This window comes from Eleutherodactylus coqui, chromosome 10 (genome assembly GCF_035609145.1).
Source record: "Eleutherodactylus coqui strain aEleCoq1 chromosome 10, aEleCoq1.hap1, whole genome shotgun sequence".
In the NCBI taxonomy this organism is placed as follows: Eukaryota; Metazoa; Chordata; class Amphibia; order Anura; family Eleutherodactylidae; genus Eleutherodactylus; species Eleutherodactylus coqui.
In genome coordinates, this window is record NC_089846.1 from 132,339,347 (window position 1) to 132,352,981 (window position 13,635).

General features: G+C 43.4%; 1 protein-coding gene and 1 long non-coding RNA gene across 2 annotated transcripts in view; one reads left to right on the forward strand and one right to left on the reverse strand.

Annotated features, from left to right (window-relative positions):
* DOCK11 (dedicator of cytokinesis 11) overlaps positions 1 to 13,635 on the reverse strand; it is a 240,901-nt gene that overhangs the window by 205,178 nt on the left and 22,088 nt on the right. The window contains exons 2-4 of the mRNA XM_066581860.1: positions 6,397 to 6,513; positions 6,217 to 6,306; positions 1,469 to 1,551 (exon numbers count right to left, since the gene is read on the reverse strand). Of these exons, the coding sequence (XP_066437957.1) occupies positions 1,469 to 1,551; positions 6,217 to 6,306; positions 6,397 to 6,513 (290 nt within the window). The remainder of the gene's footprint in view (positions 1 to 1,468; positions 1,552 to 6,216; positions 6,307 to 6,396; positions 6,514 to 13,635) is intronic.
* The window catches only part of LOC136580929 (uncharacterized), a 44,167-nt gene that overhangs the window by 20,977 nt on the left and 9,555 nt on the right, over positions 1 to 13,635 (forward strand). Inside the window, exon 2 of the long non-coding RNA XR_010787031.1 lies at positions 6,252 to 6,326. This is a non-coding gene — a long non-coding RNA (uncharacterized lncRNA). The remainder of the gene's footprint in view (positions 1 to 6,251; positions 6,327 to 13,635) is intronic.

Sequence of the window (13,635 nt, forward strand, 5' to 3'; positions counted from 1 at the left end):
TCTCTGGCGTAGAAATTATCCCTGAAATAGGAGGATTGGTCCCTATAAATACACATATGGGGGTAATTTATCATAAATATATATGTGTTCGTTCTTAGTCCTGGAGTTTTAACAATTTATTATTAAAAGCTGTTTTGGAGCTAAGCAAAGAATCAAGTGAGCCGTCCTGTGCTGTTTCCTGTAACTCCCATAGAAGTGAGGTATGCTGGTTCCAAAACTTGGGAACTGCATAAATAGATTATCTTGCTGTGCAACACTGTTTCCAGAATTCATATTCACTTCTATGGGAATTATGCAAGCAGCATAATTTCAATAATTCCTAGCCACTGCATACAGCTGGGGAGGAGCAGAACTCGGGATTGGTGCAGGTCCCAAAGGTGGGAAATGTATATTTCAGATTTTTATAGCCTATCATAAGGATATGCCATAAAACTGTGAGATGGGAGCATTTCTTTAATCTACACTACACGTTTTTTTTTTTAATTGGCCATTATCTATTGGATTAATCTAACTGACAAGAGCTGATATTAATCACCTTTTCTTGCAGCACACAGCCTCCTGATTATGACTAAGGTGCTCAAGAGGAGCTAAGAGCAAGGAGAGATGCGAGATTAGAGGAATCTGTCTGGGGTCTGAATTATGCTTTGTATGTACAGCTGACTTATTATATTACTTGTGAATGGGGTTCGGTAAAACCCCATTCACTAGCATTGTTACTTTGTAACCCTTCAATTGCATTGTATTATACTGGGTCTGGTTTAGAATTTGAATGTTTGGGTCTGGTCTGGGTTCTGTATTATGCAGGCAGGTCTAGAGCTGGAATGTTGTGGTCCGGTAGGAGGTCTTGAATCAGTCTGGATTAATAGATTTATCCAGGTTTTGTAAGTATTGTAGCCTGTAAGCGCTCCCCCTATACTGTCCTCACTGTAATAGACTCAGGGGATGCTCACATGGGACTGATTCACTGCATTTTCAACTGGATTTGCAGACAGAAACCCAGAAAACTATGCTACAAATAAGTGGGACATCACAAACTGAGGGTGGATTCAGACGACCGTATATCGGCTCGGTTCTCACGCCGAGCCGATATACGGTGTCCTTGTCTGCAGGGGGGGGGGGGGATGAAAGAGCCAGGAGCAGGAACTGAGCTCCCGCCCCTTGCCACTATTTGCAATGGGAGGGGCGGGACAGAGGCAGAGCTAAGCGCCAGGACTTAGCTCCGCCCCCATCTCGCCCCCTCCTATTGCAAATAGTGGCAAGGGGTAGAGAGGGGCCTGGCGCTCAGTTCCTCCTCCTGGCTCTTCCATCCCCCCCACCCCTGCAGACAAGGACACTGTATATCGGCTTGGCGTGAAAACCGAGCCGATATACGGTCGTCTGAATCCACCCTGAGGTACGTCATCTGCTGGAAAATTAAACATAATTAATAAGAACCACAACATTTTTTTTTACACATGACAGGACTTACCAAGGCAAGGCTCGAAAATCGCCCGAATACTCCTCATATTTGTAGTTCACTACTTTCCAGTCCAAGCTGTAATATTTTATACACTGCAATGACAAATATACAGAGTGATCCGGACTGCATGGACTTAGCATTGTACATTTTCAGGGGTAGAAAATCATTTAATTTCAATTCTGTATACTAAAAAATGTTTCTTTGACTGTCTGAGTGCATATAATCAACAGGATGAGCCTGCTTCACATAGGCAGCTATTTGCTTACTTCTTAAATGGGATATCCAGTTGGAAACTATTGATGGCATATCCTCAGAATAAGCCATCACTAGTGGATTAGTGAGAGCCTTCTACCTGTGACCTCCATAGATCAGCTGTTTGCCGGCCTAATCCACTTGTGCACTGAACTGATTTCTGCAGGAAGGGGACAGCTCTGCTCTCACTGCAGTGGCCCGGATTAGTAGTGCAGGCAACGTTGATCATCACGGTTCTGCTGCTCATGACCTCTGACGATCATCTGATCTCAGCCCCCATGCTCACTGTATCAGTCTAGATGTTGACAACTGAAATGGGAGCTGTGCCTTCTATAGGTCTTCCAGCTCTGACCCCAATGCAGACATCAGGCCCGCTGAGGTGAGTGCTAGGATTGAGATCAGCTGATGGCTGGAGCTCCTGAACAGCAAACCCATACCGATGAACTACTACTTCAGTACTAAAAGGGGTTAAATACAGTAAATCCTTTACTAACGTTGGTAATCCATCCGAAAGCAATCGGCTTTGCCTGAAACTGTTGCTACTCAAGGTAACTATTTCCATAGGAGTCAATGTAAATCCAATTAATTCATTTTAGACATTCATATGGTCTTCAATACCAAAAACAATAACAATAATAAATTAATATAAAGACTACTGTAAAGAATAAATGAACATTTAACGTTATTGAACATTACGGTGTGTTATCTGTGGTGTTACATAGGACTGCAGATAACATCTACTACATCATCTGTCCTCAGCGTTATCACTGTGTTCTCTGTGCTGTTACATTGGAGTACAACTGTACAGTACTGTACTAGTATATTACCCATCGCCGATGATGGAGAAGGGTTAGGCTGCCTGCCCATGGGCGATGATTTGCTTGCAGTAAATCGCCCGTGGATCATGCTCTGTAAAGCTTTTCATAGCATTACTATGGAAAGCGCAGTGCCAGCATCCACAAGTAGAGAATTATAGCAATTCTCCCCTCGTGGGATTCAAATCGCGGCATGCTGCAATTCGTCGCGATTCTGTCATTTCTCCCCCCTGCTCCAACGCAGCAGAATATCACTAGCAATATTCCGCCTCACCTGTGGACAGGGGGCCCTATTAGAGGCAACCAATGTTACTAGAGACACAAATTTGGCTTTAAAAAAGGGCTTACTCGAAACCAGCCTTAGTAGATGTCAATGCTAGTAGAGGTTTTACTGTACCAGGAAGATGCTTTTAAAGAGCCACATATGACAGACAGGTTGATATAGCAAAACTTAAAGGAGTTTTATCGTGTGTGTAACAATTTTTAAAGCAACAAAATAAACTAAAAGTTTATACTCACCTCTCCTTGGACCCCCGAAATGGAGCTGAGCAGCTCACACCGCCACGGCTTCCAGGTAGACATTTGGGCGGAAGCATGTGACCACTGCGGCCTATCAGAAGCCACAGCGTCATGTTCCAAACCCCTGGCATTATGGCATCCAGAATATGAGTGCTGATGCCAGGAGTGCCAACGGCGGTTGGTCGTAGTAGTCATGTGCTTCTGCCCAGCTGTCTACTCGGAAGCTGGCACTGGGGAAATGTGAGCCGCTCAGCTCCACTTTGGGGGTCCAAGGAGGGGTGAGTGCTATTATTTTTTTATTTTATTTTATTATCTTAGCTGCTGAAAAAATTTTATACTCATAATAAAACCCTTTTAAATCACAAGTATCATTAATATCAAAGGGAAAAAAATGTCTTATAACAAGAAAATAATAATTTTGAGTTAAAGAACTAAATGTAATTTCAAGTCAAAACATGTAAAGGTCCAAAAACACATAAGGGTCCAAAAACACATAAGGGTCCTATAACACATAAGGGTCCTATAACACATAAGGGTCCTATAACACATAAGGGTCCAATAACGCATAAGGGTCCTATAACACATAAGGGTCCAATAACACATAAGGGTCCAATAACACATAAGGGTCCTATAACACATAAGGGTCCAATAACACATAAGGGTCCAACAACACATAAGGGTCCAATAACGCAAAAGGGTCCAATAACGCATAAGGGTCCAATAACGCATAAGGGTCCAATAACACATAAGGGTCCAATAACACATAAGGGTTCTATAACACATAAGGGTCCAATAACACATAAGGGTCCAATAACACATAAGGGTTCTATAACACATAAGGGTCCAATAACACATAAAGGTCTAATAACACATAAGGGTCCTATAACACATAAGGGTCCAATAACACATAAAGGTCTAATAACACATAAGGGTCCTATAACACATAAGGGTCCAATAACGCATAAGGGTCCAATAACGCATAAGGGTCCAATAACGCATAAGGGTCCAATAACGCATAAGGGTCCAATAACAAATAAGGGTCCAATAACACATAAGGGTTCTATAACACATAAGGGTCCAATAACACATAAGGGTCCAATAACACATAAGGGTCCAATAACACATAAGGGTCCAATAACACATAAAGGTCTAATAACACATAAAGGTCTAATAACACATAAGGGTCCAATAACACATAAAGGTCTAATAACACATAAGGGTCCTATAACACATAAGGGTCCAATAACACATAAGGGTCCAACAACACATAAGGGTCCAATAACGCATAAGGGTCCAATAACGCATAAGGGTCCAATAACGCATAAGGGTCCAATAACACATAAGGGTTCTATAACACATAAGGGTTCTATAACACATAAGGGTCCAATAACACATAAGGGTCCAATAACACATAAGGGTTCTATAACACATAAGGGTCGTATGACACATACGGGTCCAATAACACATAAGGGTCCAATAACACATAAGGGTCCAATAACACATAAGGGTTCTATAACACATAAGAGTCCAATAACACATAAGGGTTCTATAACACATAAGGGTTCTATAACACATAAGGGTCCAATAACACATAAGGGTCCAATAACACATAAGGGTTCTATAACACATAAGGGTTCTATAACACATAAGGGTCCAATAACACATAAGGGTCCAATAACACATAAGGGTCCAATAACACATAAGGGTTCTATAACACATAAGGGCCCAATAACACATAAGGGTCCTATAACACATAAGGGTCCAATAACACATAAGGGTCCAATAACACATAAGGGTCCAATAACACATAAGGGTTCTATAACACATAAGGGTCCAATAACACATAAGGGTCCTATAACACATAAGGGTCCTATAACACATAAGGGTTCTATAACACATAAGGGTCCAATAACACATAAGGGTCCTATAACATATAAGGGTCCAATAACACATAAGGGTCCAATAACACATAAGGGTCCAATAACACATAAGGGTCCTATAACACATAAGGGTCCAATAACACATAAGGGTCCAATAACACATAAGGGTCCAATAACATATAAGGGTCCTATAACATATAAGGGTCCAATAACACATAAGGGTCCAATAACACATAAGGGTCCAATAACACATAAGGGTCCTATAACACATAAGGGTCCAATAACACATAAGGGTCCAATAACACATAAGGGTCCTATAACATATAAGGGTCCAATAACACATAAGGGTCCAATAACACATAAGGGTCCTATAACACATAAGGGTCCTATAACACATAAGGGTCCAATAACACATAAGGGTCCAATAACACATAAGGGTCCTATAACACATAAGGGTCCAATAACACATAAGGGTCCAATAACACATAAGGGTCCAATAACACATAAGGGCGAGCACCCACTGGCGTTTGCGTTTTCCGCGGGGAAAAAACGCAGCGTTTTCGCCGCGTTTCTCGCGTTTTTCCCGCGCGTTTTTCGCGGCGTTTTTGCGGCGTTTTCCGTTAATTTCCATTGACATTCATGGGTGCATTAGGAGAAAAATAGGGACACATATGCAACTGACAGTTCCTATGTTAAAAACGCAAACGCAACGCAAAAAAAACGCCAGTGGACAGGAACACATGTTATCTCTATGCCTGTGCAGGAAAAACGCAAAACGCAAAACGCAGGTAAAAAAACGCCAGTGGGTGCTCGCCCTAAGGGTCCAATAACACATAAGGGTCCTATAACACATAAGAGTCCTATAACACATAAGGGTCCAACAACACATAAGGGTCCTATAACACATAAGGGTCTTATAACACATAAGGAAAAAGAGAGGGTGGAGCAACCCGTTGTGATGCCCAAAGGCTTACAACTGTGGCAAAGCCTTGAGGAAAGGATGTAATAATGCAATCTAGAGGTGCAGCCCAACCAAATGGACACCTCACTAGAAGTGGGTGTAAGTCACCATAGTATCCAGACAGGGAAAAAAGGCAGCAAACAACACAACAAAACGAGACGTTGGCTTTTACTTTCTCGTCTTCATACTTTATTTCTAGAAGGTTGCACATACACCATTTTTTCCTCAGCCTATGTAGCCCTTGGTAATAAGGCTGGCAGTCACTAGCTTACAGTCTCACGTGCAGAATTAGTAAACTTCTGGGTGTTATCGGTGATAAATGTGACATACCTCCTTTACAAACAAACTCTTGGCTTTGTTTTCAGCATCCTCTGGAACGGTAGACTGGACGGTTCTGTGCTGACGGCCCACCGTGGAAATCTTGTAATATGAAGAATATCGTAAGGAACTATATACATATATATATATATCCAATAAAGAGTAAAACAGGTGTGAATACAGCATACTCACAAAAACATCCTCCATGGGGAACATCAGCATATCTCGATGTGGGTCACTGAAGATCTGAGCTTTTCTTTGGCAGATAACGGTCTCATAGTCTAAAGGTTCCACCACTCTTGCCTTCTCCTGCAAGGAAAAAATAACACATCCATGTCTAGTGCTGTGGGTTAGCCAAGACATCACATGACACATTCTGCATCTATAGGGGGCAGTTTTCTGTGACACACTATAGTTGTTTTGCTGCTAGCTTGTCCAAAAGTTTCTTAACCCCTTAAAGACCAAGCTGTTTTGTACCTTGAGGACCAGACACTTTTTAGGGATTTTACCATGTGGCGGTTTTACTGCCCTATTTTGTTTTCCTTTAGCTATCAAAATTATTTTTGCTGTGCTTTTTTTCCGTGACATATAGGGCGATTTTTTAATATCTTTTTCACTGACTTTTTTTTTCCGTTTTTTAGTTTTAATGGGCGTAAAAAGCAAAAAAAAAAATGATTTTTTAACATTTCTAGTTATTTTCTTTAATTAGTGTATTTACACTAAAATAAAGTACGGGAACGGATTCCTCATTTTGTTTCGGACAATTTGATATATAGTATTATGGTATATGGTATATAGTATTATGTATGGTTTTGGATTACAGGGCACTTATAGTGACGTTTTTGGTTGGCGTCGGTTTTGGGTTGTTTTCTTTTTTATGTATGTATTGTTGTTTTATTCTGGAATTTTGTTTTACTTCCGTAGGTAATTATGTTTTTTTACTATCTATGTCCTCCATGACGTCATGAAAGACCTATGGGGGACATTCACATGTTTTTTATTTGACACTTTCCCACTGTAGCTGGGGCATCCATAGGAGCTGCATCTATAGGAGCCCCAGTTACAGGGTAAAACAACCCCTGTAGTGACATTAGTCACTGGCAGAGCTGCCTAGGGTCTAATATGACCCTACAGCTCTGCTGTAGCAGGGAACCCTGGCGGTCACATGACCCCTCGGCTCCCGTAGGCATATTTTTATATTCCACACCACCTCTGCTCGACCCAACCCAAACAACCAATCACTGTTAATCACCCAACTCAAACAACCAATCACTGTTAATCACCCAACCAAAACAAGCAATCAGGTTGCGAATCGAGCACAGGTGGTGTGGAAAATAATAATACGCCCCCCGTAGTGAAAGTTACATCTTACTTTCACTTTCTAGTACACAGTGCTCATTGAGAGCTGAAATACCCCTCCTGCCTTCTTCTCTGGGTTATTAGTTGTCACTAACAGCTGATAACCGGTTCCTGGCTCTGACTGATTGCAGAGGCAGGAGACTTAAAGCGCCACCGTAATTTTACATACGGCAGATCTGGGTCTGTCGTTAACATCTGGCCAGATTTTTCTTAAAGGCTGAGGGAACCGATCCCCTTGTAATGGCTGCGGTCGTAGCCTAAGCTTAGACAGGCGGCGCTTGGTAATGTCTTTGTGGCTGGCACCGGTTGGGAAAAATCCAGGGGGCAAACATTTCTTTACTTTGATGCGTAAGTGTTAGTTCAAGAACTCTCAACTGTCATACAATAAATCGTGAAAAATTTCAGGAATACATGTTTTTTCCTAAAGGAAAGCCCATCCAAAATCTTGTACCGTGGCCGGTCTCCAGCTTCTCTAGCACTTTGCACAATCTCTATGAATACGAGGCAGCTGTTAATAGCAGGCCATTGGCAGACGATGCGGAGCATTCATGCAGAGTGTTCATTTATTAAGGCTTATTAAAATGTGAATCAAGATTTCCAAAAGACAAAGAATAACCAGTGGAAGGAGACCTAATAGTACAGAATTCATGATCACGGTGGTCATATAAAGAGTACATATAAATAATATTATGTAACGGCGGTTTCACAACTCCGGCTAGAGGTTCCCACACAGATGTGGCTGCAAGTACTGGCCAGCTGGGTGGAAAACGGGCGAACCCCATTATAGTCAATGGGGTCTGCCCGGCACTGGTCGGTTCCATTCAAAGACGGCTGCGGGTATTGCCCTTTCCTGCTCCCCGAATGTAGGTCTAAAGGCATTGGCCCAACAATGTAAACAATTTACACAAATGGTAAGTACTGCTTTAAAGATGTCAATATAGGTGCTAAAAGACAAACAAATGCAACTAAATGATTGAGATTAATACTAAATTATTTTCCTGCTGGTACGAATGATATACAATCACTTGTGGAAGGATGACATTTTAACTGCCAGGACCCCATGGATGTTCAGAATGAACGGCTGTGTTGTAGTTCTCTTTAACCCATTAATACCCCTGTGTTCTCAAGATCAGTGGGATCGAATGGGTCAGACCCGCATGTATCTTATTGTTATGGTAATAAGGTCGCCACCAGGCTGGCAGGCATGTTATTCTGTGCCTGAGGCTCTGAGATGTAAAGGCCCATTTAAAATCAATGATTACCGCTCAAAAGCCATAAGCCATGAGCGATAATCGTTGCGTGTAAATGTGCCCATCTTTCACTTTTCTGCCGAACAATGGATCTCAGTTCAGCATGAAATCTGTCCTTTAGCAGAACAGCTGTTAAGATGGACTGCATGCTGTGTTCTGCCCAGGGAGCGCTGATAACATTGTCTCAGCTGTCAACCCCGTGGCAGAACAAGGGGAATGTATTCAAAGAACAGTGGGTGGTCTGTTCTCTGAATACAACTCCTGACGGCTCACACGCTACTAATTGGTACTAATAGCCATTAGTACCAAGCAGTGGTTTATGCAAAAATGATCGCTCAAAAGCCATCTGCATCTTAAAGGGGTTGTCCCGCGCCGAAACGTGTTTTTTTTTGCATAGGCCCCCCTGTTCAGCGCAGGACAAACCCAAGGGATGTGTTGAAATTTAAAAAGAAAATTTTACTTACCCGAATCCCCTCTCTGCAACTTCTATCTTCTTTTCCTCCAAGATGGCCGCCGGGATCTTCACCCACGATGCACCGTGGGCTCTGTGCGGTCCATTGCCAATTCCAGCCTCCTGATTGGCTGGAATCGGCACACGTGACGGGGCGGTGCTATGCGATGACGCGTAGAAGGGGGTGGAGCCAGAATGCCGCTCGTGCCCGGACCGACCAGAAGGGAGAAGACCCTTCTGCGCAAGCGCGTCTAATCGTGCGATTAGACGCTGAAATTAGACGGCACCATGGAGACGGGGACGCCAGCGCAGGGAAGGTGAGTATATAACTTCTGTATGGCACATATTTCATGCACGATGTATATTACAAAGTGCATGTATATGGCCATACAGAAGTGTTTACCTTAAGTTGTCATCGCGGGACAACCCCTTTAAGTGGCAAATCACATTTAGTGAATTGTGAAAACCGTTGTTTAACAAGTGACTTCTATGCTGAGATAGGATGTGTGGAAGTTACAGGCCTGAAGGCGAGGGCGAGTTCTGGCGACAACATTTCCTCTCCTGATTTTTGGCAAGTACAATGTTGTCATGAAAACCTTGTGTGGATCTAAATCATAGAATTTCTACATCCTATCTGGCTTAAAAACTGCTAGTTCTGCGTGTACATGCAAACACATCAATATATTTGGGGATTCGGATCCACAGAAGGCCTCCGTGAGAACACTGGAGCGGACAGGAAGGTGTCACATAAAGCAAACCGCAGCAGCCCACAGCATGTACTCCACCATGTGGGGCCGAATGTCTGATGTGAAGTCAATCAGGATACACAGGAACAAAGTCAGCCAAACAAGATGTGACGGCGCCCAAAAGTGCAAAAATATACACATTTTCATGTCTCCTTAACAAGACTGTGTGAAAAACCGTACCGCGCTAATTTGCCGGTAACAGGGCTCAGCCTCCCCGGGGTTGGACCGCGATAGCCGCTGCCTGTCCACATGGTCTAGACCAGGGGTGTCAAACTCTTTTCCCCCAAGGGCCACATCGGTATTACGGTTGTCTTCAAAGGGCCGTATATAAGGCTCATTCGCACGGGTCTATTTGTGCTGCGCATTAAGTGCATATTGGTTACCTACATAATACGGACAGCTTAAACTCCACTGATTTGCGTTGGAGTATTCAGACATGCATCTTTCATACGTGTGAAAAAACGCAGCAAGTCCGATTTTGGGTCGCATTACAGACCGAAATTGCCCATTACAGTCAATGGGATGACGTAACTACTGCATATTTATCTGTAGGATCGGTTGCATTTTTTGCACACGTGAAAAACACAGTGAATATGCAAAAAAATGCAAGAAGGTCTAAATATGCAGCGAATACACACTGTATTTCACGACCGAAACCACATATGCCCATGTGAATGAGCCCCAAGTGTAACTACTCCTTGGCTATGGAGCTCTATGCACTATGATGAGGTTCTCCCTTTCCACGTCTTTAGCACACAGCTTCCTGCCTTGGATGGTAGCTAGGGTGCCCGGGTAGGGCTGGCAGAGCTGTGCCACCACCTGTGAGTTGCTGAACAAAGCAGTGCAGAGGTGCATGCTGGAGCTCAGAATCCAAGATGGCACCCGCTTCATGTACTGGCATCGTCCCCCTGCCAAGAGCTGGCTGTCTTCTACCGAGAAAGCGGAGGGCTGGTCCTTCTGCATCCAGACCCCACCCTGGGTCAAATAAAATGACGTGGCGGGCCAGACTCAGACCGCTGGCCTTGAGTCTGACATGTGGTCTAGACTAACGGGTCTCTACATATGCACAAACAGGGAGATAACCATCGGCATTGGCACCGCAGACTAGAGGAGGCCGGCGAACCTCTGCCCCATGACTTCGCGACCCATTCCTAAAATGCCATAGTGTTTTAGAATAAAATATGCAAGGCTGCAATGTGGGTACCTGTGCCAGGTCCATGTTGGCCCCCATTCGGACAGGATGAATCTAGTGACGGGTTTACCGGCTTCTAAAGTTCTAAACGTTCCAATTTACTTGCTGCCAAATGTCAGACTTTGAGCTAAAATCTTGAGTTATCTGGTTTTAGGACTGACTTGTGATTTCAGCTCTGTAGCTCAGGATGCGGGGAGGCTGTATTGTCTGTATAGACTGTGCAGTAGGGTGTGGGCTTAGAGTAAAAAGAATGGGATTAAACTGATATAATGTCATATACTATTATAGTCTGCAGGAAGCATCAGAATACAGCCCCCTACCCCAGAGACCAGGGAATGGTAGCAGGGCCGCATACAAAGCCTTACATGTGTGTATACAGTACAGTGGTATATAATATCTGGTCTTATCTACACCTCCAGCAGTACAACAGAGCGGGCATTAACTGGCTTTTCCTGAAACGATAATGAGATTACTCTGCTCATCCCTCTCCGGTCTGTACAGCAATTGAAGCCATAGGAAACAGGAAAGGCCAGCATTGGGACAGATAATAATAATAATCTTTATTTGTATAGCGCCAACTTATTCCGTAGCGCTTTTGAGGCACATGGGGAACACAAACAATACGAAAATTACAGAAAATGCAAAAGTTACATGTGGTATTTGGAAACAAAGGGAGCTGGGAGATACAGAGTGTACAGGGGCAGGCAGCGGAGCAAGGGGAACACAGCAATGCGACGATAACATGTGATATACAGTCTTTTAGGACACAAACGGGGTGGGGGTAGTACAGGAGGTGCGGGGCAGGAAGGGTACATGCTAGGCAAAAGTGGAAAGCCATAGGGAGGTGAAGGGGGCATATTGTGGGGGACTATATCAGGACATTTGGTGTGCTTTGGAGGTGCATCTTTAAGGCGAGTCTCAAGTTCTGCGCGTTGGGGGATTGTCCGGATGTTTTGGGGTAGTGTGATCCAGAAGATCGGTGCTGCTCTAGAGAAGTCCTGGAGGCTGATTGTGTTAGCAGAGCATGTGGGATGGGTGGCGTATGGACAGGAAGGAAGCGATGCATGGTGGTGGAGAGCATTGTGGGTGAGGCTGATAAGTTTGAATTGAGTTCAGGTAAAGGTGTTGTACCAGAATTAGTTATCCCCTATCCATAGGATAGGTGATAACCCGCTGATTGGTGGGGGTCTCACCGCTGAGACCCCTATTGTTCCTTTTAAAAGGTGGTCCCATGTCCCCCTGCTCTTGTCACTGTCGGGATATTTTTTCCACTGCAGTGGTGTCAGAATGAATTGAGCGCTGGCCGAGCAAACGTGTTCGGCACTCTATAAACTTCAATGGGGCTGACGAAAATACCAGAGCGCTTGATGCTCAACCATCTCCAAAGTCCCATTGAAAATGAATGCACCTGTAGTGTGTTTGCAGGGGTTGTCTAAATTAGGGCTCTCAACGATAGAGCTCAGCAATCAAAAGATGAAATCTGTCATTGGCTGCTGCAGCCTGTGACGTCCCATAAACAGGCTGCTGCAGCCTGTAAACATTACGTCATGGGGAGACTTGGAGCACTGGGCACAGCAGGGAGCCAAGAGAGGGGAGTATAATGGCCCAATTATACACAACGACTATCGCTCAAAATTCATTCAGAAGAAACATATTTGAGCAGTAATTGTTACGTGTAAACGTGAAGCCATCATACACTGTTCATTCACTTGTCATTTATCCCTGAGTGTCGGCCTGCATAAAAATAGTCGTTAGTTCGTTCGCTTGTCTTTAGGATTAAATGGCAGTCGTTCAGTCTTTCAAATGACTTCAGGGGAGGGGTGATTATTTGGCATAAACACACGTCCATCTGAGCAAACAACACACACAGTGTTTACATAGCTAAAGAGGGAAATGGCAAGGATTTCAAACTAATAATCTTTACGTGTAAACGCTTAGCATTTGTATGCAAAAAAGTCGTTCATTTGTTAGCTTAAGCTAGAAAAATTGCATGTAAATGGGCCTCAAGCTGGTTTGTTGATTTAACCAATGGAGAGCTTGTTTATATTAAAATTGTACAACTTAAACAACCCCTTTAAGACTTGTTCTTTTAGTTCTATGGTAGTTATTTTCTGTGGAGTCCTCCAGAATATTTGTGTTTTTCATATTTGTAATAAATATTAGAATATAAAAGGTCACTGTAACTGAGTACACGCACCAAGATATTGGAGGCGGTACCCAAAAGAAACAGTAATTAATTTATTTTAAAAAATCCATTCGTTTGTACATTCTGAAACTTCAGTCTCCTCCCGAGTCCTCTCCATTGGAAGTAATGCATTTGTTCAAATGCTTTTCCACTGCTCAAATCATTTTTTAACCCTTTCCAATCCACTGTCTGACATCTAAAGACATTCTGATTGAAGGCTGAACAGCTCCGATGTCGGACGACATCCA